This window comes from Curcuma longa, chromosome 3 (genome assembly GCF_044706935.1).
Source record: "Curcuma longa cultivar G26 ecotype Majalengka, Jawa Barat chromosome 3, ITB_CL_G26_1.1, whole genome shotgun sequence".
Classification (NCBI taxonomy): Eukaryota; Viridiplantae; Streptophyta; class Magnoliopsida; order Zingiberales; family Zingiberaceae; genus Curcuma; species Curcuma longa.
In genome coordinates, this window is record NC_133863.1 from 491038 (window position 1) to 516363 (window position 25326).

A 25326-nucleotide genomic window follows, 5' to 3' on the forward strand; every position below is an offset into this window, starting at 1 on the left:
GCCAGGAAGCTTCAAGAAACCCCCAATGGAGAGCGGCGGCGACGACGACGAGAGCTCCTCCCGATCGCCAGCAGGCCTGATGCCGGAGGAGTATGCGGATCTCCGGAGCAGGATAGACGCCCACCACCGGTGCGGCGTCGGCACGGGGCATTCGCGCCCTCGCTGGGGCGGTCTGGGCGGTGGTCCGGCGATTCGACCGCCCCCAGGTGTACAAGCACTTCATCCGGAGATGCGCCGTAAAGGACGGGGAGGAGATCCGGCCGGGGTGCCTCCGGGAGGTGAGCGTCATCTCCGGCCTCCCGGCGAGCACCAGCACCGAGCGGCTCGACGTCCTCGACGACGCTCGGAGGGTGACGAGCTTCACCATCGTCGGGGGGGGGGGGGGGGGGGGGGGGGGGATTCGTTGTGTTGCCGACGCGCTGGACGGTGGCGTCGACGCCAGCGAGGGCCTCCTGCTCCGGCGAGGGCACCGCCAGGATGGTCCCCGCCGCCATGGGATCCGCTCTTTCTCGAGGGGCAAATTTATGATTTAGTAAACATTGTAGGGGCTTGCAGGCTAATGACCTGATCTCGTCTAAACCAACCTACGGCATCGGCTTGCGGAGGGCGAATCGGGCGGCGCATGGCGTCGGTTTCATGGGCTGCCTCCGCTCCCCTCTCTCGCTGCCGCCGCCCCCTTCTCCTCCTCCTCCCCTCCTCTCCTTCGTTGCCTCTCGCCGACCTCCCGAAGAAGAAGAGCCATGGTGGGAAGAGGAACGGCCTCCCCAAGGCTGAGACCCTCTCCTCCTCCCGTCTCGTTTGCAGGGCGCAACTCCTGGCCGACCTCGCCCCCGTCACCTCCGCCGCCTACGGAACGCTCCTCCTCGGCGGCGGCATCTTCGCTTGTATGCTCTAGGACCTCCTTAAAAACCCTAATTTTCTCATCAATCATCACTCGAACAAGTAATTCCCCCTCTTTCTTTTGTTCTTCAGATGCGAGATCCGGCAGCAAGGGATCGATTCTTGGAGGGATATCCGGAGCTTCCTTCATGGCCATTGTGAGCATTGTTCATTGTTTTTCTTTTGTTTGCTTTTATATATTTGATTCAGTTCTTCGTTCTATGTGTTGTTTATTCGCCCCTTTTCCTCCAAATCATTTGTTAATCTACTTGTTTAGAATTGAATTATATGATTATATTTGTACCCTTTTTTTATCTGTGACCTAATTTTAGAAAAATGTATGAACTTTTGGGAACCAGAAGAAGAAGAAGAGCTAAACTTTAAGATTCTAGGGCAATGTAAATCTGCTAAAGTTTCGCTAAAACATATGAATGCTTGTCAAGACACACTCCTATTTGGGATCAGTGAGCTTCAATATTTTAAAAGGGCAACTCGGTGCATGAAGGTGAAGCTCCCACTAATGCGGAGTTTTGGGAAAGGGTTTATTGACTTATTGTATACATTCTTATCTTATTTTGTAAGAGGTTGTTTCGGAAGATGAGCCTCAATATAAGTTTTGTTAACATTTTGATATGCATTTTTGATAAATGACAAAAATAGGAATCTCACTCCTTGAACGGTAATACCTTGCCTACGCCATCTAGTCAATGTGCACGGAGGAATAACATGACTATTTGTGATTATACATCCATAATAGTCGTTATGATTTTCATTCATTTTTTTTAATAATCTAGGTGGCTTTGCCCAACTAATCCTAGAAGTAGATGGCCTTCCCTATGGTTTGCCTACCGGAGCATAGCTTATGCATTTTCGATAAATGTCAAAAACAGGAATCTCACTCCTTGAACTGATAATATATTTCTTAAACCATTTAGTCAATTTGCTTGGAGGAATAACACCTGGAGCATGCTTGAGTTAGCTACTGCGGGGTAGATATTGCTACAATGGGCAAGGGTCAAATCTTGACGAAGCCGAGAAAAATGCCCTCCCTATAGTGGTCAACTACAACTTCTTGATTTACCTTCTCATAGATGGTCGTGGGACCGACCGTGTAGAGCCGTTGGGGTGGTGGATTCCACATTTTGCTATAATTGGAGGAATAACATGACTATTTGTGATTATACATCCATAATATGATTTCCATTCAATATTTATTTTTTAATAATCTAGGTGTATAAGCTTTAAGTAATCCTAGAAGTAGCCGACCTTCCCTATGGTTTGCCTATCGGACCACAACTTATGCATTTTCAATAAATGACAAAAACAGGAATCTCATTTCTTGAACTGATAATACCTTACCTAAGCCATCTAGTCAATGTGCTCGGAGGAATAACATGACTATTTGTGATTATACATCCACAATATGATTTTCATTCAATTTATTTATTTATTTAATAATTTAGGTGTTCGGACTTTGTCCAACTAATCCTAGAAGTAGACGACCTTCCCATCTCATTTCTTGAACTGATAATATACATCTACAATAGTCGTTATGATTTTCACTCAATTTATTTATTTTTTAATAATTTAGGCGTCCAGGCTTTGCCCAACTAATCCTAGAAGTAGACGACATTCCCTCTGGTTTGCTTACCAGAGTATAACTTATGCATACTCAAAAGTCAATCTTCAAGATATTCGCTCGAACATTAGTCTTTTTATTGTTCCTATGAATGTTTCACCACTGCACCACACATCCACGGGGTAACCTTTGATGAACTGTAACTTCTTTTGCTTATTGAATCATGTTGTCTCCAGTTGGTTTGACAAAAAAGATGTGTGCATTTTCTAGGAATCCTTATTGCTTTGATGTTATATACTTAGTCATCTTACAATCTTCATTGGCGATACTTGCAGGCGTATTATCTTATGCAATCACCCGACACTAAGGAAATTGGCACGGCCATCGGATTCGCCTCTGCTTTTCTCTTTTCTTCTCTATTTGGTATGCACTCTTGTCCTCCCTCTCCTCTGTTCATCAGACCACTCATATCAATTAGCTTTGCTTATCCTTAAAGTCACCATCTGTTTGAGCCAACATTTACATGCTTCCATTTTTTTTCCTTTTTCGCGCTTAAGGCATACGATTGGCCGCCACTCGCAAATTCATTCCCTCAGGTCTCCTGTTGAGTCTTTCTGTTGGTGCATTGGCAGTGTTCCTCTCAGCTTACATGCAAACTAAAGTGTGAATCATACATCGAAAATGGGTGTTTGTCGAACCGGTAGGTTTCAAATTGTAGTTTATGTTCGCCAACTACTTCAAATGTTTCTTTCTGTTGATCAATTGTAGTTTCTTTTTGAATCAATGCTCTGATTCATGCACGAACTAGTTTGGCATGCTTCCATGTTTTTTCCTTTTTCGCGCTAAGGCATACGATTGGCCGCCACTCGCAAATTCATTCCCTCAGGTCTCCTGTTGAGTCTTTCTGTTGGTGCATTGGCAGTGTTCCTCTCAGCTTACATGCAAACTAAAGTATGAATCATACATCTTCTTCATCTGCTACCAACTGCTCAGAGAAAACAGGTGTTTGTCGAACCGGTAGGTTTCAAATTGTAGTTCATGCTCGCCGACTACTTCAAATGTTTCTTTCTGTTGATCAATAGTAGTTTCTTTTTTGAATCAATGCTCTGATTCATGCACAAACTAGTTTGGCATGCTTCCATGTTTTTCCTTTTTCGCGCTTAAGGCATACGATTGGCCGCCTCTCGCAAATTCATTCCCTCAGGTCTCCTGTTGAGTCTTTCTGTTGGTGCATTGGCAGTGTTCCTCTCAGCTTACTTGCAAACTAAAGTATGAATCACACATCTACTTCATCTGCTACCAACAACTCAGAGAAAGCCGGCCGGTGTTTGTCGAACCGCCGGTAGGTTTCAAATTGTAGTTTCAGTTTATTTCTGTTGATCAAATAGTAGTTTCCTTTTGCATCAATGAATGCTCTGATTCATGCATGAACTAGTTTGGTTTAGAACTTCTTACGAGTTTCTTAGGTGTTTACTTTGGATGATACATCAAAACTAAATGAACATGAGACCGACAGGGAAGCTGATTGGGTTGCCAAGTCAGTCGATCGAAGTTTTTTCTTCTCCAATTTCCTTTATTTGCTTCCCTTTGGGCTAATTTGGGCTAATTAGAGGAGCTTGTTCATGAGATAATCTCTCATTCATTCGTATATATATTAGGGGTGCAAATAAACCGAATCGAGTTGAATAATATGAAAACATTAATATTTAAGTTTCAATTTATGAATATATATATATATATATAGGACTGATATGTTGTACATTTTAATTTGCACACCTAGTGAGTATTTAATATATTTTTTTTAATTTTAATTTTCATTTTATTTAACTAAAAGTTTATACTTTAAATCTTAAATATTATATCTTAAATTTTAAATTATAAAAATAATTTAAAAAATTTGTATTAGATGTTCACGATGTATAGTATATCAAATATATATATATAATTTCAATTAAAAACTTAAAAATATAAATGATTTTGACAAAATAAAATTTAAGCATACGAATGGTTCAAACTTTTAAATTATAATTTAAAATGATTTAAATTAAAATTATAATAAAAATTATTTCATAAGTAATTTTGAATAATTGAATAAAATATTATAAATTAAATTCAATTGAAAGGATTATTAAAAAAGTATTTTGTGAATTTAAAATTTTTAAATATAAATTAAATATTTTTTGAACTGATTTGAAAAGTAAAATTTATAATAGATTTTATATATATATAGGAAAATATAAAATTAAAATTTTATGAATGATGATGAGGAGAGAGATGATTAATATGATTTGTAGTGGACTATTTGTCGTATCTAATTAAATAAAGAAGAAAAAAAATGATGTATGTTCTTTTGGACTTAGTGCCTGAAAGCATGTCAACAATAATTATTAATTTCATAAAAGATGAAAAAATACAATAAAATAATGAAGGGAAAAAATAGTTTAATTAATTTCATAAAAGATGAAAAAACTTTTAAAATAATGAAGGGAAAAAATAGTTTAGGCCACCTAAAACATTCTATTTGTATTAAAATTTAACTTTCATTTTCACCCTTCTTAGGGTTAAATACATTGGCCTTCAGTCATGAGGCTTTCTAGGGAAGTCATTTTATAATTTGTTTTCTTATCTTTTATATTCTATTTTCTATTTTTAATATTTTATTTTATTTTTTTTAATGGAAGAGTGCTTTAGTGTAATAGTAAAGTCACAAAAACAATCTCTGTAATATAAAGTAAGATGGTGTATAATAAATCTAATATGATTAGAAACACTAACTAGGCAATCTCACTAAGCACCATCTTATCTCAATTTTTGGGTTTTGATTTCTTCCTTTTCTTGTATAAAACTTGGCCTGAAACTGTCATTCCTTTCAATCTCAATTGAACCGAACCCGGTAAGTCGCACGAGCAACAAAAGCAAACGCCAAAAGGGAGACGAAGGATTGCTCGCGTGACATGGCAGCTATGGTGGAGGGGCCATCTCCAAGCATCAAACCTCATTGCCATAGAGGAGTCCAAATACATGAGATCAGTTTGGACCCCATTTTCTTCCACTACTTTGCTTTCTCAGTCTCTCCTACTAATTAAACGACAACATGACAACGACAACAACGATAACAACAAAAATAAGAAGAAGCAAGCAATATAGAGTTGCTCATCTTCTTCTCCTTCTTCGTCTTTTCATCTCGTCTCTTATTTTCCATCGCTCGCTTAATATTTAGCTTCTCCTTGAAGGTATGAAGGTGAGTTTCTTTTTCTACCTCTTCCTTCTCAACCATTCATGATTCATCAACAAAAAAAAAAAGGTTATGGCATCTTTAAATTCTCTTTAATCCAAATATTTAGTAAATTCTCTTTAGGATCTACTAAAATATACAAGAGATGTATTATTAGTTGAATCTTATTTCTAATATCTATAATGGATGTATAATGAATAAATCAAATATGATAGAAGTAAACTTAATAATTTTTAATAATAAAAAAAATTATTTTGCCCTTGAAGGTTTATATTAAAAGCTCCAAAAGATCTTCCAAAACTCTAATAGTTTGAGAATTCTGAGAATATATATTTTTGACAAAAAAAGATGGATTTTTGAAGGTAAAAAATGAAAAAAGAAATGAATTTTTAATTATTTCTTGTAGAAAATTGTGGTGAAAGTGGAGTTGAAAGATTTCAAAGAGAAGCAAAAGGCCATGAAGGCAGTTTCCACTCTTCAAGGTGTGTTTTTATCTTCCTCCTTTCTCTTGGTATCATTTTTCTTTTTATTTTGAAAAAAAAGATAATTTTTATATTGATTGGATTACCATGAATTGAAATTAGTTTCTAGCTATATTGAGCTTTTCCTAATGTTTTAGACTAAAAGTGGGTTTATGTTATTAACCAACAACCGAATGTCCTATTAGGGATCGACTCGATTGCGATAGAGATGAAGGATAAGAAGATGACCGTGATTGGTGAAGTCGATCCTATTGACATCGTCGGCAAGCTAAGAAAAGGGTGGCCGACCGAGATAGTCTTCGTCGGGCCAAAGGAAGAACCCAAGAAGGATGATGGTAAGAAAAAGGAAGAAGAAGAGAAAAAGAAGAAGGAAGAAGAAGAGAAACAGAAAGAAAAGATAATCAAAGAATTCATGGAGGCAAGCTATAACCCTCTTTACATACCCAACCAATACTATCTCCAAAGCGACGAGGAGAATCCAAATGGTTGCACTATTATATAAGTCGCGTAAATATCGACAAGGTTTGTTACTTAGTATGTTCGATAATTAGAGAAGTGGTAGATCATCCAAAGGTTAATGTGTTAGAGAATGATCCAATACATATTTGTAGCTTCTTTCATGATACAAAACAAAAAAAAAAGAGATCATAACATGGTACATTAGCATAAACAAGCTAAACTAAAAAGTCTAGAATTATTCATGACTAATTCTTGAATGAATTATGATATGTCTATCAATCCACAACCATATTGGCATATGCAAATGCCTATGAGATTTTCCTAGATATAATTTAAAACTAGAACTTTCCAGCACACACTATGTCAAAAGAAACAAAAAAATCAGCAATATTAGTTATACAAATGCTTATGTTACCATCAAAGAAAATGACAATCCACCACACCAACATTCTACAATATGTACACAAGATCTAGAATGAATGGGCACTCTTTCTACAATATCTTACACAATCAACCGGCAGAATCTTCGATCATTTCATGATCTCGTGTTGCATCATCAGAGTCGCTAGCATTGTCGTTACCGTCATGAATGCTCTGACCAGTATCGCGATTGGCATCGCTGTTATTGCTACTCTGTGTTTCAGCATCAGACATGGATTCACCCCCTTGTGTATCTCCATCAGCTTGGAATCTTTGCTCAAACTCGGGGGCGACAATCTTAATCATCGCATTCAGTGCCCTGTGTTCTTTGGTTAGTTTGGTTATGCCTTGAAAAACATTACTTTGACTTCCTGCTGCTAAGCCATCAGAGAAGGGAAGCAAGGTCGCTGCCGCCGCATCCTCTCCAGCAGCATTAACATTCCCCATGCTCATAGGAGATTCATTTTCTCCATTGACAGACGGGGCAGTGCTCATTGCCCAGCTCCCAGCAACTTCTGAGGCGAGAAGATCAGCAGTTTTTACTGTCCCATTTTCAGTATCCTGTAGCCTTTGCTCTGAGCAGCCTCCAATTGTGCAGTTGCCACCATCATTAGGTTCCGCCTTTCCTTGTGGCTGGCCCTCATCATCAAGCTGCATAGTTTCCCCTCCAAGGTTGCTGCATCTATGTAAAGCAGCATTTCTTTCATTGAAGACAGCGTCACCAACTTGGCTTTCTGTTTCCAGAACTCGTTCGGTATCAGTAGGATCTCCATCTGGAATCACAGCCGTGCCGACTCCATCAATATCTGAACCAAATCCCCTTACCAGCTTATCAGCACTAGTACATTCCATGTCTTGAGTGCTGCCACCATGACTTACCAGGCTGCAATCATGCTTTTCGGTTGTGCTGACATCGTCATCATCCTCAGAACATGTTGCATCATTTGTATCTTGGACGTTCTTAGGGGTAAAAGAACCAGAAGCTCCTTTACAGAGCTCATATCTTTCACCGACATTAACGTTTCCAGTCACAGGTTCCACAGGATCAGTTCCTATAAACGAATTCTCATAGTGCTCTTCATCCTCCAAAGTCCTTTGCATTGCCTTAAGCTGTTCTTGTTGTTTTGCAAACAAAGCAGAAATTTCCTCTGTTGTGGAGTAAAATGCACGGAGCTGGGTCTCCCTGTATCAACAGATTTAGGACAACCAAATTTAATTCACAATTGATTCAAACCAAGATTGCAATAATCTTTAAAGCTAAGCCCACAGAGCAGAATTGAATTTTCATATACAACATTGCATGTCTACCAGGATTTAGTTTGATTGTGGAATTTTGAGCTGAAAAAATGATAAAAGTAGTGACCAACAAGTGGTAATCAAAAGTTATGCCATGGAGCCTTTTAGGTAAGCTTAAACATGATTAAGTAATCACTCTCATGTGGTAATCAAAGGTTACGGTCAATGAAGCCTCTATACGAGAGCTTTCATACTAAAACACTCAAAATCATTGTTTTTCATGCAAAGTTGAAGCATTCGATAGAGAGAACATTCTACTTTTAAATTGAAAAGCATGTTTAGATTTTACAGATTTGCCACAAGAAATGTGTGAAGCATGTCATAACCCACTTAGATTTAAAAACTATCCCATTAACTTGTAGATCCAAAAACCATTGGCTTTCAAATGTTCAACTTTAAATAATAGTGACTTGCTGATCTATGCTTTTCATCTTATTTGTTCTTACAAAAATGTTTCCAACAGCAAATTCACATTTTTTTTCTTTCTTTGCCATTCATATTATGTGGTTGTAGAAGTGTATTTAATCATTTTAATGTGTTGGTTCATCATGTCCTTGCATAGGCGTTATATATTATGTTTGAAAAATGAGTGGAAGGGAACGACATACTGGTAATGGAATTGTATCTTCAACATATAATGAGCATTTAACCTTCACTGGCTCATAGAAGTCATTTATGCACGAGTCATAAGTATTAATATTTACCTTTAAGACCACTCAACCTAATATATATATATATATTCTATTATAATTATCTATCATAAATTTATTCTGTATATTCCATGCTTACCGAAGAATTATGCGTTCTCTGGCTCCTTGAAACCTCTGTTTTTCAATTGAAAGGTCACGGATTGCAGCAGCAATCTCAAGTTCAAGAGCAGAGACTTTCGCCCAAGCTTCTTCCCGTGCCACCTGCTAACAACAGCCCAAGACATCCTCAGACTAACTCAGAAACTCACATGCAGATGGCAATAAGCTCCTAAACCCTGCCTCATGTAATTGCCCAAGAGAAAAGTGAAAACCAAAACATACAGATAGGTGAATGACTGATGAAATATAAGTGGAGGTTATTTTAGAGAATATTTACATTCAAATTTAGGAAACGCAATAGTTGACGATAGAGTAAGTGGTTTCCATGCTTTTATCTGTGAAAAGCCTATGTGGGAGGCAACTTTATATTGCATACAAATTATAAACAAAATTCATGCCTTGCTTCACAAAATTCATATACAATTTTCTCTTAAGTCCAAAGGCAGCAAAGTGAAACAGGTAAAACCAGGATACAGGTCAAGCTTGGGATAGAATATGTGATTCTTCTTAAATATAATCAATTGGAAGAAATTTTACACATCAAAGCATTGATTTTGCATGTGCATGCATTCCCTATATCCAATATGAACTTTGGCCAATAACTAGGAAAGTTTTAGTCGAGTTAAAGCATCATACCTGCATAAACCTTAATCCAAAAAGGAAGAATAATACTGAGATTTGAATTGCAAAGTAAAGAGCTATAATCACTACCTTTTCACTTTCAATATCCTTTCTCAGTCTTTTTAGTTCAGCCTCCAGTGATTCTGCTTTCTGTAAGAAAATAACATGTAAAATAAACATGAAAAGTACCAATATATAGAGAAGTGTCATAATAATGTGTTGTCAAGAAGAATGACCACTCAGGTCAGGGCAGCAGGGTTATCCTTAGTACCTGTGTGAATTCATCTTGAGTTGAAAGAAAGCAATATATATATATATATATATATATATATATATATATATATATATATATATATCATACAAAAACTGTTTTAATAAAAAAAATGCATGGTAGAAGACTAGATTGAAACATACCTTTTGGCTATTCATTGATGCTAGTTGCTCATCCTTGACTTGAATTTCTAGCTGTCTAACTTTCTTTTCTGAAGTAACTAGGTTTTCCCTAGCATCTCCCTGTTGAAAGGATAGAACAATTACTGCTGAAGATATGGGAGGGGAAAATGTGTAATAAAATTTTCAGAGAAAAGCATCACAAAATTACCAGCTTCGCTCGTAATGTTTCTACAAGCAAGCGGTTTTCTTTCTCAGACTCCTGGCAAAAGAATTGGTAAGATATTGATTGTAATTAGAATGTCAATTAGGCACCAAGCAACAATAAGAACTCATAATACTTAGTTTATTCAAGAACAAACTATATAAATTAGTCCCATTCTTAACAACTTAATCATTTAAAATTATGGAAGTAATCAAATCCATTGAAGCAAGATCTAATTTCATGGGTCCACGTCCTATATACTATTTCCCTGCTTAATTTCAGGTTTTCTTTCCATTATATCCATATCAAAGCCTAGCAATGGCATAGAGTTCAATTGAGGGAGAACACTGATGAAGCCTACCACTAATTGTTAGGACCTACGTGGCTGATGATTATTTCCATATCAAAATATGTTCTACATGATTTATTAGGAAAAAAGAGTTCATAGCTCTATGATACATGTAAAGAAAAATGAAAAATATTCTGGGTGGTAATCAATGAAATAACTTATTCTCCTTCCTTGGAGCATGAAGATCAAAGACAGGAAATAACATCAAAGAACACATGACTCACCTCAAGTTTACTGATAACTTCTTGCTGTTCTCTGTGTTGTCTTAGATGATTATCTGTCTGTCGCTTGATTTCCTCTTGCGCTTCGAGTTGAATTCTCTTTATTGCAGAGTTCAAATCTGCAGCTGCTTGTTCCCTCTCCTCTCTTCTCTGATTTCTTTCCTCATCTAGACGAGCTTCAAGTTCAGATATTGTTGCTTTCTGACTATAAAAGCAGTTCAAATTCAAATTAATTGCATCTCAATTAGAAACAAACAGATAATTGAAACTTACAAATTTAGAAATAATGAAGCAATTTTAGGAAGAGGGGGGGGGGGGGGGGGGGGGGGGGGGGGGGGGGGGGGGGGGGGGGGGGGGGGGGGGGGGGAGTGAAAGAAGGACAATACCACAGATATAATATATCAATATGGGACATGTATTTACCTCTGAATAATCTCATCCGCATCAATACGGGATTGCACAGATGCACTAAATCTTTCTTTAAGATCCTTCATGGAGCTTTGTAATTCAGCAGACACTGTACTAAGTGAATTTATTTCTTCATGCTTCTCATTTAATGCACACTTTAGCTCCTTAATCTGATCATGGAAAGATTTTGACACGATTTCCTTCAAATCTTTCAGTTCCTGCATGTTCAACTAGCTTAATTAGGAGATGATTAAAAAAACAGTTGAATTTAATTGTTAAAATAAGGTAATGCCACTAGTCTAAAAACCAAACGTCCGTGGTAAGTAGGCAACATGCACAAGAAATATTACACACCAGATAAATGTACATGTGCAATGGACATCTATCAGATGATATTTATCAAATTCAACATTCAGTATGTTTGGATAACGGATTTTTTTTCAACCAAGAGCTATTAAGACATATAAGTTCAAAAATATGCTTTCATCTCCTCTCCAGTCAACAAATATTATGACAACTGTCAGCGGTAAACAAAGTAAATAATCAATTTTAGTAGCATTGCTTTCTCTTTATTTGGTCGATCAACAACTAGAGCAATGATACGAAATTTGATCAGTGTCCACATGCAAAACAGATTGCTCTAAGTAACCTTAATAGTATAATTTGATTTTTTCTTTTTTTGACAAAACTGCCAAGGTGAAAAAAAAAAATCCCTTCATGCCATGGTTCTTAATAAACCTTTGTACATGCATATCTTCAACACAACTCTAGTTTAATAGGCATCTCTTCTGACTATAGGCCAGTTTTTCTACAAAGAGAGTTGATCATCCATTTTATCAATGAAGGCGCACCATATGTAATGTTTATCTTAGCTTAACAAACAATTCGATGCACTTAACCCTATCTTCTACCTGGCATATCATCTTCATCAGAAAATCTTATCCACATTTTAATATAGAATAGAAAGAAACATAGTTTGCAAGTCTTTATGAAGACTGGAAATGTTTAATGACAAGCTGTGAGAAGCAAAGCTCAAAGTTAAAGCACTTTGACTAGATATAAGGTATTCTTATAACAATTCACTGCAGACAAGCAGCATCAAATAAGTTGATGTATGAACGAAGTACCAAAAATAAAATCCTTTGTCCAATAGTATCTGAGCAATAACATGTAAATATACCTTAGACGTCCTATATGGTGTGGGACCTGCAACTAAAATAGGAGTTCACTGAAAAGAGGGCATTAAGTCATAAAACAAGTACTTCAGGATTGCAAGAATATTCAAAATCAACTTTCGTTTTATGATGAAGATAAATATATTGGCAAATTCAAGAATAAGCTAGTGACTGTATTTTCTAACTCACAACATAATATGAATGTTTTTGTGTCAACGTAGTAGTCACCAAATTTAGGTTGAAGGAAAGCTAATATCACAGTTTACTATTCCAGAAATAAACCCAACAAATGATGCATGAGAAAAAAAATAAAACTAGAAGTTAGAAATACAAGAGTTACATTTTCATGGTGAGCCATCAGTGACCGGCTTTGACCTTTCAATGTCTCAATGGTGAGAACATGTGATTCCAATTGCTGCCTAAGTTCCTGCAAGTTTAATTGCCAAGGCATCTCCATCAGCCGAAACACTATATCAACCAATGACCTTCTGAATAGGGTGATAAACACTACCGTATTAGATCTCTGAAGGCTGCGAACATCGTCAAGGGAGATAGGACCATCAGGAGCACCAATGCCAATACCTTTAAACCTCTTGCTATCCACATCCAACTCGTCTTCAGCGTTACATGCAAGATATAGATACAAGCATCAATTTGCAACAAAAATGTCCCAGCCACATTACATCCAAATATCACAAATGGAAATCATACAAAGAAAAGGCATGTGGTACTCATATCTCAAAATGACTTTTGAGCAATTGATATTTACCTGCCTTCCTTTTCAAAGTTGAACCATTTGCTAGAAATGATGGCCTGTGCACTTCCCGATATACAAAAGCATAGGAATTTTCTGAAAGGAAAGTGGATAATCAGAATGCAGTAAAAACATAGCAAATAAATAATAATAATAATACAAACAAATGTCCCCACTGTGATAAGCATATAACAAAAGATCGTTGTGGGTATGCAAAGAGAGAGAAATTACATGTAGAAAAACTATTAAGGAACAGACAAATATCAAATTAAAACATCAAATTATATTCACTCAGTACACATAGTACAGCTAGTCAAGAGAATGACTTGTGCAGTATTATCCACAAACTGCTGATTAAATTAATTCATTAAAGAAACAGCAACACAAGCCAACAGAAGAGAGAATAGTTGATGAACTGCAAAATGGATACAACCTTATTTAATATGTCTTGTCATAGTAAAAAAATCACCAGTTAACAAGATTAAAATTTAAAAAGTGGGGTATCCATGAAACTGAACCAGAAAGACTCCTTTTAAGATGACAACCAGAAGAGCACATTTTAGAGCAGGAAGGACTGAGCCACAACAGAGGATAGAATCAAGATACTATGTACAGAAAAATCAAGTGGAATCTGCTTTATTCATAAGGTAGAGATGTACATTCAACAGATTAATGGTTGATGTGCATGAAAAACAGCAATAGCTAAAGGAATGCTCTTTTGATTTGCTCAAAAACAAACAGTTATCACATATTTAGTCATAACAAAAAAACAAATGGTTAGGTATGTGCTCTGTTTCTATTTAAGACATTATAGTACACTAAAATTGGGCCATCAGCACCATATTCTAATTTGCTTTAAATACCCAAAATCAATTAAATTTGAAGCGCATATAAATTTTATAGTTCATACAAGTTCGTGATGCTTAATTCACGATTTTAGTACACTAAAATGGGGACCCCATCAGCACCATATTCTAATTTGCTTTAAATATCCAAAATCAATTAAATTTGAAGCGCATATAAATTTTATAGTTCATACAAGTTCGTGATGCTTAATTCACGATTTTATGTTGCAGTACACTTAAAAAGTTCTTGTTTTGAGCATTTATAACCTCAATTTTGTCTTAGCTAAAACAATAAGTTTCTCAATGAAGAGGTTGTAAAAGGACTGAACTATTCAAAATTCCAAACATTTCAGCATTAAGAACCAATTTCTACGAGCCTGTTATCCTTGAAGCGTTCTAGATTCATTGCTATATCATGCTTTTCAAAATTAAATTCTATAAAATTAACTATCTTCATCTAAATACAAAAAAGGCACGCACAAACAAATTCATTTGAATACAGATCACAGAATTCTATAGAAGATGCATGCAAGGTGATGCAGACATGCAAGTAACATATTCACATAGAGACACACAAATTGAATAAACAAAATACAGCTTTTTCATGCTGAAAATATTGTTTGAATGTATCTAAGAAAAGTAATGTACCACTGTTAAGCATCAAGACATAAGAGTGAAAAAATGCATTTATAATACAGTGGCTGATAATGGAACAACTATTTTGTAGAATTACATTCTTTTGGCTGATATTGGAACAAGATTTGGAGCAACATTTTGTAGAACTACACTCTTTTACCATTATGAGGAGGAGCTACAAATGCTATTATATCTCCATGTTGAAGTCTAGTTTGAGGAGAATGCTTTCTCAGCCTTGTCCAGTTGAGGTAAGTCCCATTTGTGCTGAAAAGAAAGAAAAAGAATAACAACATAGGGAATAAAACAAATAGTAAAATGATAATCAACTCAAATCCCTTGTTTATCATATTTTTCAACCTGGTATCCTTCAAGAAAACTGGCACAGAAGTATTAGGATCAACCTCAGCATCTCCCACTGCCACTTTATCCCTAAATATTTTGCAATGACTCCCGCTGATAGCCATTGTACTTATCTGGTAGCGTGGATCCTCAACGCATCTTCCCAAGCTGTGCTCATCCCCGCTCAGGAGAATATTCATTCCCTTTGTTTTACAATAAACATCGTAGTCAAACATAAATTATGACAAGAAAAAAGTAGCCTCTGAGCTAGTTCAGCGGAAAAAATAAACAAGCATGGAAGCTAACTGAAATTGTTGACAACTTGAAATTTCCGAAGAAACAAGTACTCTTTTAATGCAAAGGCATTTGAGTCAAATACATTTCCTTACCCCAAAAAGAGCAATCTTTCTCAAAAGAAACTTGAACAGCTCAAAAAATTAGCTCGGAGTAAGTCAACAAAGTTCAAAGAAGCCTGTCAAACATCCGTTCCACTGTGCGCAAACAGGATGAAGTAAACTAACTACTTCAGCCGAAAGATTATACAAAGATCAGGCGTCAACATCGTCAATTTGAACCCCTTATTGATCAGCATTGCGGCGACAGCCGAGAAAGGCTAGGGTTTATCGCTACGGTTGGGTTCGTCAATCGTGGGTCCTCGATAGGGTGAAAAGGAAGACAAAGGAAAGGGTGAAGGAGAGATCGAAATAAGGAAGTGGCACCTGCTGTCGCTGGCGGGCGTTCTTCGAAATGGCGGTGAGGACAGCCCAGACGCCGCGATCGGGGTTTTGGACGGGCTGGTCGGAGAACTTGCGAGCAACCGCGCGGATCTCGTCCTCAGGCGTCGCCGGCGGCCTAGGAACCGGTGGGCCCGAAGCCACCGAGGCCTCCCCCTTGTTGCGGGCGTCGCCGGGGGATTCCACAGCCATCGCTCGTCCCTTCCCAAGAACCGACGTCAGAAGAGAGAGAGAGAGAGAGAGAGAGAGAAGCACAGTGGAAAGCAAATAAACCAGGCCAACTCTGAACCGGATTATATCGGCTCAGACCGGCTCAGGTTTGGCTCGAAATAGAATACAATATCGAGCTCATTAATATTTATTCGAAACACAAATTATATATAAAATAAATAAACTTAATAAAATTTATAAATAATTTACAAAGAAAAATTTTATTTGTAAATTTATTCAGATTTTTTATTACAATTTTATTTATATTTATTTAAATATAAATAATAATATAATAAAAAAATAAAACTCAATTACATAAAAATAATATATAATCGATTCCACTAAGACTTAGATTATTATTATTATTGTTATTCAAACATGTATATAAATAATTATATTCATCGAGACTACTAACCAACAATGCAAATATTTTTCAAAGTCTTTATATTCATCTTGAGGAACTCACAAAAAAATATTGAAAAAAATCAATAATATGAGAAAAAATAAAACTGGAAAATGATTTGATAAAAAATAATATAAACATTTTTCCCAAAAAAATAACAGTAAGAGTGTATTTTGATTTTTTTTTTAATCTCCAAGTAATCCCGAAAGTGGCTGCTCCACGACTATCCAAAATAAATCAAGAAATACAGATATATCTTGACGGACTACTCCATGTCATAAAATTTTCAAACTTTCTAAGTGTAATATGCTTTAAAGGAGATTTGAACTCTAGTTGTGTAGAGAGTCCGTCTCATCTTTTATCATCGCATCATAATCCCGAGGACTTAAAATTTACACTCCTTTGTATGGTAAAAAAATTGATAAGACTCACCCTAAACACCCGCCACAATCCACCCCAAGACCTGTGGAAAGATGATAAATCATAATATTGAACGGTTTCCTAAATGAAAAGAACTTATTCCCTAAGAGAATGAACCCCAAGGGATTTGAACTTACTTTTGTGTGACAATTCTACCACTCGAATATCAACTCGATTACGCCCAGAGGGGCTAAAAATTTACACTCCTTGAACATTGAATGACTGCCTGCCTACTCAAGACAATTCAAACTGTAGGATCATTTTCAAATTCTTAGTAGTAAAATATACAAAAGTTTTTATTAGTAATTACAAAAACAAAGAAATATAATAATAATAATAATAATAATAATAATATATCTCAAATATACACTTGTATATTTTATGAAGCCTTGGGCAAAAATCCCTAAATACTAGCTGAATTTGGTGACTGAAGCTGGTAGTGTTTCAGGAGAATCACTGGCCTTGCCATGAGCAGTGAACACCATCCTGATGACCACCTGATCAGATAATATTTCTAGCAGCTCAATGTAGATATATAGAGCCAATACTCAGATTTGAGCCTTACTAATTAAGATTTTCCAGCTCTAAAATACCCAACTCACAAGTCGAAGAGGTCTTCGAATTGAGTATTTTCCGATACGATGAGGGTCTGAGTTCAAAATTCTTTGTTAGTAGAGGCCTTATCGGCGAAAAATGGTTTGGTTCAACCAGAATAAGAAGTATACTGACCTTACTTACGCTTGTGAGTTGCTATGGAAGTGCTGAGGACTCATCACTCAAATGCAAGCCTCTGTGTTCCAACCAAGGAGGAGTATTGGCCTCCCTTGGCTAGCAATTCAATATGGGTTCCTAGCTCTGCAATCTTACCGCCTGAGCAAACTGCAATTCGGTGTGCATTTTGCACGGTGCTTAGTCGATGGGCGATCACCAACGATGTCCTTCCCTTCATCAGATGGTCAAGAGCCTCCTGCACTAGGCGTTCACTGGTGGTGTCCAGAGCACTGGTGGCCTGCACACACAAAATTTCATCCCCTATCAAGTTCAGTTGTATGAGGTTTGTCAACTTTAAGGATGGCAAAGTTCATTTCTTACGATAGGAGAACCTCTTTCTAACTTCAGCTTTTAGATCTTAATGTATGAGCTTTTAAGGTAATAGAACAATTAATCAAAATCTAAAGAGGATGATGGTAGAATGAGTTAGTTACCTCGTCGAGTATCAAAATTGGAGCATTTTTAAGAAGAGCTCGTGCTATAGCAATTCTCTGCAAAGTGAGGAACAAAAATCTTTTGAAATGATAAGAAAAACAACACTTCTAAATATTAAGATTATTACCTGTCTCTGTCCGCCACTTAAGAGGCTTCCTCGTTCGCCGACTAGTGTGTCATAACCCTGAGTCAGATATTACAGATTGCCTGATGAATTTGGATGATAAGTCGTTAACAAAGTGAACATGTTGTTACCTGTGGAAGTGAGATTATGAACTCATGAGCATTGGCGGCTTTGGCGGCCTTTATTATGTCCTCTTTGGAGACATTCTCATCAGGAAGCCCATAAGCAATATTTTCTCCGATGGAAACTGAAAACAGAACAGGTTCCTGAAAAGTAACATGTTAGGTAATATATGGAATATGAATCGTTCCAGACAACATCGCACTTCTGTTAAAACTCAAAAGGAAGTGATCTTGTATGGCAGTCCTTCACAATTGTGTGAATCTCTAATATGAAGTGAAGAACATAACACTTCCACTGAGCAAAGAAGTTATAAAAATAAAGCATGTTCAATTTTATTTCCCAACAGAAGCAAGATGTAAAGTACATGGTCTTGTTTGTTTAGCTATAAGTTCGATAATTCAGAAGGATAATCAAATAACTCTTGTTCAGGTACTGAATGCCAAAAGATACCTGATTAACTACAGAGACAACCTGAGCCCATTCCCTTTTGTCAAAGGTTCTGATATCTTCCCCTGCCACAGTGATGTGCCCTCTAGTTGGCTGGGTAGGGAAAAAAATTCAATGGGTTGTGAATCTCTTTTTTACATGTAATATTTTTTTTTCGTAAATTTGATCCCGTATACCTCGTAAAACCGTGCCAGAAGTTGTACAATTGTACTTTTTCCAGAACCACTAGGTCCGACTAGTGCAGTTACTTTTCCACATTGGAGAGTCAGATCGAGACCATTTAGGACCTCCACATCAGGCCTCAAAGGATAAGAGAAGTATATATCTGCGCTTAACAAAAGCAATGTAAGTTATCCAGACGATCCAACTAGTTGAAAACAAAAGCAACAGGAGTTGTTCATCGATCAGGATTAATAAAGACTAATCAAGAAACTAGTCTCCAATGGGAGGTTCTGAGCAAATAGTAATATCAATGAACTTCCAAACAATTCTATATCCAAGCAAGCTCAGAGTTACACAAATTTTGGAGAAAGATCGAACCATGTAGCTACTTGCAGAGAGGACTTTTAACAAAACTAGCAAAAGGTACTGCCAAAAAACTAATAAAGAAGCATACCTTCTAGATGGATGTCTCCTGACCGAGCAAGGCTACATCCGTTACTTGTAGATCTCAATGCTGACATGTAATGATTACTTATGCCTTGCGCTTTCTTAATGGGAAGTCCTCCATTATCCAAACTAAGGTCAACATCTGCTTCATTTGTTTGAAGTTCCTTCTCTAAACCATATGCGAGTGGCACATCAATTTCAGCAGCAGAAAGTATAGAGTTTATGCGTTCAGTGGCAGCGAATGTCCGGCGGAGATCTCCAAGACTGTTAACACCCCCTTGAACCTGCAGATACTTGTAATTATGTAATAATGCACCTCTTATATTCAAAAAAAAAATTATAGCAACTCACCGCAAATGTTAGTGTGAAGGTATAACCTATAAAGGAGATCATAGTTCCAACAGATAGTTCACCCTGAAATTAAACAATGAAGTGAGCAAAAAGATAAAAGGGTCAGCGTCACAGAAATTTTACTTCAGTTTCCAGTTTGAACATTAGTGAAAGATGGAAAAGCTCTAGTAAGGATAGAACACCTCTAAAGACTAATGTAAGCTCATACATGTGATTGCAACAAGAAACCCATGTATCTATTTGCAACTTCAAGCATACTTTGCCTACGATTGTAATGTATTTAATATTTAAGAAGAACTTTCTGTAAACTATAATTGCTGTCGATATATTGATACAGAATTGGTGTGCCAAACCAGTTATGTATGGTATTCCCCAAAACCAGAAAAAACAATCTTCCACAAGATCATGGGAACAAAAGTGGTGTGAGATACAATGCTTAGGTAATAGGAAATATAATACTGAAGAATCAAAAAGAAAAACAGGATTGCCCCAGCAGTGATCTTAATTCAAAAAATAAAAATAAAAGAGACTTAATCAAAAAGTTCAGAAAGAATAAGTGTGCAAATTAATAACAAGAATGGGATCCATTTTGAATTTTTTGTCTATATGGTGACATTCTTGGCAATATCATGGACATGTTACAAAATATGAAGTTCCTTACTGTCTTCACTTTGTTTCCACCAAGAATATAAAGTGCCATTAGAGAAATGTAGACTACCATCCTTGTTAAGGATTCATTTGCAGACTTCAACAAACCAAGTCTTATTCCACTCTTCTGGTACGCAAGTACCTACAAACAAAATAAGATGGAAGATCAGCATTTCACAAGGATTACAAACAAATTGATCTGATATTGGTGGAAAATATTTCAATTCATTTTCATTTCATTTTGCAAATGTAAGACTATTTAAATTATCTTATTTCCTTAAATAAGATTATCATGAAGTTGTATGTCAAAACCTTACCATATTTCTGAAAATGGAGATTTGTCGTTTCTCACCAGCAAAGCTTCTTACCTGTAGAATGAAAAAAAAAAAAAAGAAGATATGTGTATGACTATATAAAACCAAAGATGCACAGGAGAAAGTAGTAAGATAGTTGTGATACTTACAGTACGAATTGCAGAAAATGTTTCAGTTGCACAGTCTGATATGTTTGCTTGGGCCATTGAATGAGATATAAAGACAGGAATTGTCGACCGTTTAAATATTGCTGAGCATGTCAGAGACATGAACATGTCATTACACATTAGAACAGCTAATTTACAGTTAACGCATGGAAGCAAAATAAGAGATTGATTCAAAGAAGCATATCCTATATAGTGATTGTCAAAATACAAAAGGGTCTTGCCTTAAAAGGTTAATAACCACTTCAACTGAATGTATACAATACATTTGAGAATTGTAAGGTGGGAGAAACATACTATTTATTCCTATACCAAAGTCCACAGGAAACATTCAGTGCAGAATCTACTGTAAGAATCAAGTTACACATTCCTATGCAGTAAGAACAAACTCCGATTAGTCAAGTGTCAGAATTGAACAATTTTATTTTGAACTAACAATACTCAATTTTTAATTAAGTCAGATCAGATCTGTGATTGTCAGATGACTGCAAGGAAGCAAAATACAAGGGAGCATAATATAGAGAACACAAAAATACATGGCCTATTTTTCTATGCCTCAGTGAGTAACAACAATGTCAAGAAGACACAAAATAACAGGTCCATAATTAATAGATTTAATACAGTGTGTATCTTTGTCAGTGGATTAACTGCTATTACTAGGGCGAAATACGCTCATGCATCCTGACGGTCCATAAGAAAATAGAATCTGCTACTCGGCTAAATTACTAAATCATGACTCCTGACATCAAAAGTGAATCCTTTGATCCATGTTAAGTTTCGGTTTCGTGTTACAAAATTCAAGAACCCAAAACAAGTTCTAGAATTATTTTGAGGTCTCTTTCACACGAACACATGAGATGATGAAAAACTAAGCATCACACAGATCATGCATACTTTGGGTAGTTATTGTTTTGCTTGGCAATAAAAGATGATATTCCTTAGAAAGTTATATCTACAGTGTACTGATTTGGTGTGCATATAATCAATAACATAGACTTCCGGTTGACAGTGGAAATAATAATTTGATCATTGTGTGTGCCAATATATATTGATCAGCACAGTATGGTTGGATGGTCTACTGACAGATACATCTGGCACAGTGTCCATTTTTCAACAGTGATTTAGATAATGCCATGCATCCTCGACAAGGAATGATATATGGAACACATAAACAGGCAGATGGTACCTATACAGTTGATTTGGCAAGGGAATGCTTAACTTACCTACTGAACCAGATATGGCAACCATAAGCAACCCAAGGATAGGAGCCAATTGCGTAGAGAGAAAGAAAAGTATGCACACAGTACCTACAACCTACAAAAGAAGCAAAGAAGAAGCAAGATACAAGTTCAAGACAAAGTTTATATATATATATATATATATATATATATATACATGAACATAATCAATATATAGTAAAGTGAAAAAAAAATTTAAGTAAGAGAAAAACTGTAACAAAGAGAAAGATAAATGGATAAGTAAATAGTTCAATCTCTAGAAATTATAAGTCAAATGCATATATAGGTTTTAATGAATAAGAATCTTGCCTCAGAGAGAGCTCTGAGCCCACGATCCCTTGAGATATTATCATTAACTAGGTCCTTCAGGGAGCCCAAATCAGATGTCAACAACCCAGTCAATTCACCAACCTGCCCATGATAATAAATGTATCTATCAACAAGCAAAAAACCTGTGAAAATTACAATCCTCAACAAGAAATGGGAAACTAGCAGAGCAATAAATGCTGTGGTTAAACTTAAAGTTCATGATAAAAACATGTCAAAAGACTATAGGGCTCAAACTCTCACAGAGTGCACTCAGAATAAAATTAAAATAAAAATAATAGCTATAACAAATCAACAACAACAACAATAAACCATGAATCTCACAACTTGAGGGCAGCTAATGTAATAAAAAAAACTTAACAATAATGACAGAATACATACCTTATGGCGGTCAAAGAACTCAACCTGCAGAAAGAAGGATAACCACAAAATTTTAGATAATTCAACAATAATGTAATAAAAAAATAAACTTGGATATGAGCATGAAAAGGAATTTAATGAATTTAAGCAATTAAAAGGTGTAGCTGGCATTGTCTGTTCTAACCAAAGAACCAAATTCAATTTATTTATTTCTCTAATATAATCATATTTACTTTACAAACCATTGAGAACAAACGTGAGATTTAATAAATTATTAGAATGTTTCTGGTGTATTACAATGGAATAACTAACAAACAAGAAATTATTTAGTGGAGGGGGGTAAACCAACTGGAAGCAAATTAATAACTTAAGAAAGCAGATGAATCAGATTGAAAACCAGAGTTATACATCTTCACTCCAATTTTCCTTCTCTTATTCCTAAACAATAGCTTCCATGCACTTCTTAAAATAGATAATATTGTCTTACAGAGGAGAAGAAAAGCAACACGATATTATCACAAGCGACAACTATACAATCATATCCAGTTGTAACCAAAGGAATGACCAAGGGTAATCATACCTTTTGAATCAATATCTGTCTAAATATTTGGCCTCTTAAATTTGCCATAACCTCCTCCCATATAATGGTCATGTTGGTGACATAGATGATAGTAAATATGGGTTCCAGAGCATATAAACATGAAATCTGAGATAGAAGTCTCCACAAAGGCTCAGAAATGCTGCCTGTGAGTATCTGAAAGAACTTCCCTGTCATGATTTAATATGTACAAACTATTAGCAGCTACAAAAAGTGAAAAAAAGGTAACCAATAAAATGATAATTAAAAAGACAAAAAAATATTGCAACAGGCCTATTTAGGATAAACTTATACATAAAAAGACCAACCAGACTCCTCTTTTGGGAGAAAAGAAGGTCGTATAAATGTATCAGCATTAGAAAAAGGAAAACTCAGTTGTACACGGGGAAATTATATTAGTAATATAGTCTTGCATATGATTCAATGGAGGGATAAGATCCATGAAGAAGACCTCAGATATTTGGGACTAACAGGGTTCATGATTTCATGATACAGTCTTGCATAGAGTTCAATGATAAGAATCATGTAATTGATCCCATATAATTGGGATTGACATCTCCTCCGTCGTATCAACTGCAGTTTCTCGATTTACCTCCTCACATATGGTTGTGGGGCCAACCATGTGGGGCCGCTGGGGGACGGATTTCACTGAAGGGATTGACATGACATTTTGACGATGATATTACACCATCATCATCTCGATTATCTACCATTTGATGAGAAGCTGTGAATTAAGAGGAGAAGACGAAGGTTTTAAAAATGTTGGTTTCATTAGGTATTCTATTGTCTTCAAATGATAAATTTTCATAACGTCTTACAAAAAAACACTTTTTAATAAAAATTCTACAAAAAAATTCTCTTTTACAATTCTTCATTGTAGTTTTAACAAAAGTGCTTAACTCAATTCAGTTTATAAAACATAATCAAACAAACTTTCCCAACAAAGAAGCATTTTCTCACTAAAAGTATTTTTGTCACTCCTCCAAACAGAACCTTAGAAGTGAGATAGATGTAAGATGTTGAAACCAGAAGAAGTGAATTAGATATACAAATATATGAGAGAAGCGCGAAAATTCTAACATCAAAATCAAAATAGGAAATGATCTTCAGCGGAAAGGACAGAAACATCCATTACCAGAAAAGATAGGCATCGCCAGGGTACAAGCAGTTCCCCCAATGAGAGAACCACACGCGAAGGCCATCCGGAGCTTGTGGCGGGTGATGAGAGACCAGATGACGCCCCAGCTAACGGCAGCAGGAGATGCGGGTGCGAAGTCATCGGAGGAGCTCTCTCTCTTGGACACGGATTCAAAGTCGGCGGAAGGCGCGGACACGTATGCCGCCCGAGCGCCTCTTCCGCTCCTCCTCCGCGCGCCGACGGTGCGGGAGGTTAAACGCAGGGGCAGCCGATGTGGTCCGGGTAATACAATCGTGCTGGAAAACCGGCCGGAGATCGAGGCGCCGGCGGAAAACCGACTTCCCCGAAATGGCGACGACGACGAAGTGGCGGCGAGGGATTGGATCAGAGCGGCGGAAGGAGCGGCCATGGAAACGCAGCGGACGAAATGAGACGACAGCGCGTGGTTGTGAAGTGGGTACGTTGTTATCGCGTCGAGGAGGGGCCCCATTCCGAACGTTTTGGATAGCGCGGTATTATTGACCGTCCATATCGAACTGTCACTTACGTGGACGCCATCGGATCCCACTACAAGACATGGTGGGCCATACTAATTCGTTATTTCTACGCTAAAACTGTACGCGTAAAATATACGCGTAGTGGTATGTTAGGGCGGGGTCTTTTCGTTTAATTTCCTCCCTCACTCTCTTACTCGTTCCCTTCTTTCATTCGTCCCGGCGATTCCTACTGCAACTCTCGCGATCTCTTTGGGGATCCAGCGGAAGCGATGATCGGCGAAATGGTATGGATCTCAGTACTCGATCAATTTTT

At 36.7% G+C, this 25326-nt stretch overlaps 3 protein-coding genes across 4 annotated transcripts; 1 reads left to right on the forward strand and 2 right to left on the reverse strand.

Moving 5' to 3' along the window:
- Positions 1-555: 555 nt before the first annotated feature.
- LOC141824258 (uncharacterized) lies at positions 556-6747 on the forward strand. Its single transcript, XM_074711512.1, has 6 exons — positions 556-884; positions 973-1037; positions 2794-2881; positions 3016-3119; positions 6100-6175; positions 6361-6747. The coding sequence occupies exons 1-6, from the start codon at positions 623-625 to the stop codon at positions 6675-6677; spliced, it is 912 nt and encodes a 303-aa protein (XP_074567613.1). The 5' UTR covers positions 556-622; the 3' UTR covers positions 6678-6747.
- A 165-nt stretch (positions 6748-6912) lies between these two features.
- Positions 6913-16057, reverse strand: LOC141825480 (uncharacterized). 2 transcript variants are annotated; one of them, XM_074712865.1, is made up of 13 exons: positions 15822-16057; positions 15121-15305; positions 14924-15027; positions 13298-13378; positions 13040-13143; positions 12869-12955; positions 11369-11571; positions 10949-11150; positions 10382-10432; positions 10195-10293; positions 9871-9930; positions 9140-9261; positions 6913-8237 (listed from the first exon to the last, which is right to left on the reverse strand). In XM_074712865.1, exons 1-13 carry the CDS (start codon positions 16026-16028, stop codon positions 7145-7147), a joined length of 2598 nt encoding a protein of 865 aa, XP_074568966.1. In that variant the 5' UTR covers positions 16029-16057; the 3' UTR covers positions 6913-7144. The 2 variants fall into 2 exon arrangements, with proteins under 2 accessions (XP_074568966.1, XP_074568965.1); XM_074712864.1 differs by having other exon boundaries at positions 9140-9264.
- A 1055-nt stretch (positions 16058-17112) lies between these two features.
- Positions 17113-24925, reverse strand: LOC141824205 (ABC transporter B family member 28). Its single transcript, XM_074711446.1, has 17 exons — positions 24514-24925; positions 23361-23548; positions 22802-22825; positions 22403-22504; positions 22079-22169; positions 20841-20941; positions 20695-20745; positions 20391-20519; positions 19730-19792; positions 19386-19662; positions 18946-19094; positions 18773-18862; positions 18331-18465; positions 18203-18259; positions 18075-18131; positions 17599-17878; positions 17113-17518 (listed from the first exon to the last, which is right to left on the reverse strand). The coding sequence occupies exons 1-16, from the start codon at positions 24923-24925 to the stop codon at positions 17642-17644; spliced, it is 2163 nt and encodes a 720-aa protein (XP_074567547.1). The 3' UTR covers positions 17113-17518; positions 17599-17641.
- Positions 24926-25326: the final 401 nt, after the last annotated feature.

What these genes read in the sequence shown, in the direction of transcription:
- LOC141825480 (XM_074712864.1), bottom strand. Translation starts at nt 16,028, where the DNA reads ATGGCTGTGGAATCCCCCGGCGACGCCCGCAACAAGGGGGAGGCCTCG. An exon ending in AACTTTGAAAAGGAAGGCAG is followed by an intron (nt 13,144 to 13,297) that starts GTAAATATCAAT and finishes GTAACGCTGAAG; the next exon opens with ACGAGTTGGATGTGGATAGC. An exon ending in AGGATATTGAAAGTGAAAAG is followed by an intron (nt 9,265 to 9,870) that starts GTAGTGATTATA and finishes GGCTGTTGTTAG; the next exon opens with CAGGTGGCACGGGAAGAAGC.
- LOC141824205 (XM_074711446.1), bottom strand. Translation starts at nt 24,925, where the DNA reads ATGGCCGCTCCTTCCGCCGCTCTGATCCAATCCCTCGCCGCCACTTCG. An exon ending in TGCCATATCTGGTTCAGTAG is followed by an intron (nt 20,942 to 22,078) that starts GTAAGTTAAGCA and finishes TGACATGCTCAG; the next exon opens with CAATATTTAAACGGTCGACA. An exon ending in TTGTCTCTGTAGTTAATCAG is followed by an intron (nt 18,466 to 18,772) that starts GTATCTTTTGGC and finishes GTTACTTTTCAG; the next exon opens with GAACCTGTTCTGTTTTCAGT.
- LOC141824258 (XM_074711512.1), top strand. Translation starts at nt 623, where the DNA reads ATGGCGTCGGTTTCATGGGCTGCCTCCGCTCCCCTCTCTCGCTGCCGC. An exon ending in GAGCTTCCTTCATGGCCATT is followed by an intron (nt 1,038 to 2,793) that starts GTGAGCATTGTT and finishes CGATACTTGCAG; the next exon opens with GCGTATTATCTTATGCAATC. An exon ending in TCTCTTTTCTTCTCTATTTG is followed by an intron (nt 2,882 to 3,015) that starts GTATGCACTCTT and finishes TTCGCGCTTAAG; the next exon opens with GCATACGATTGGCCGCCACT.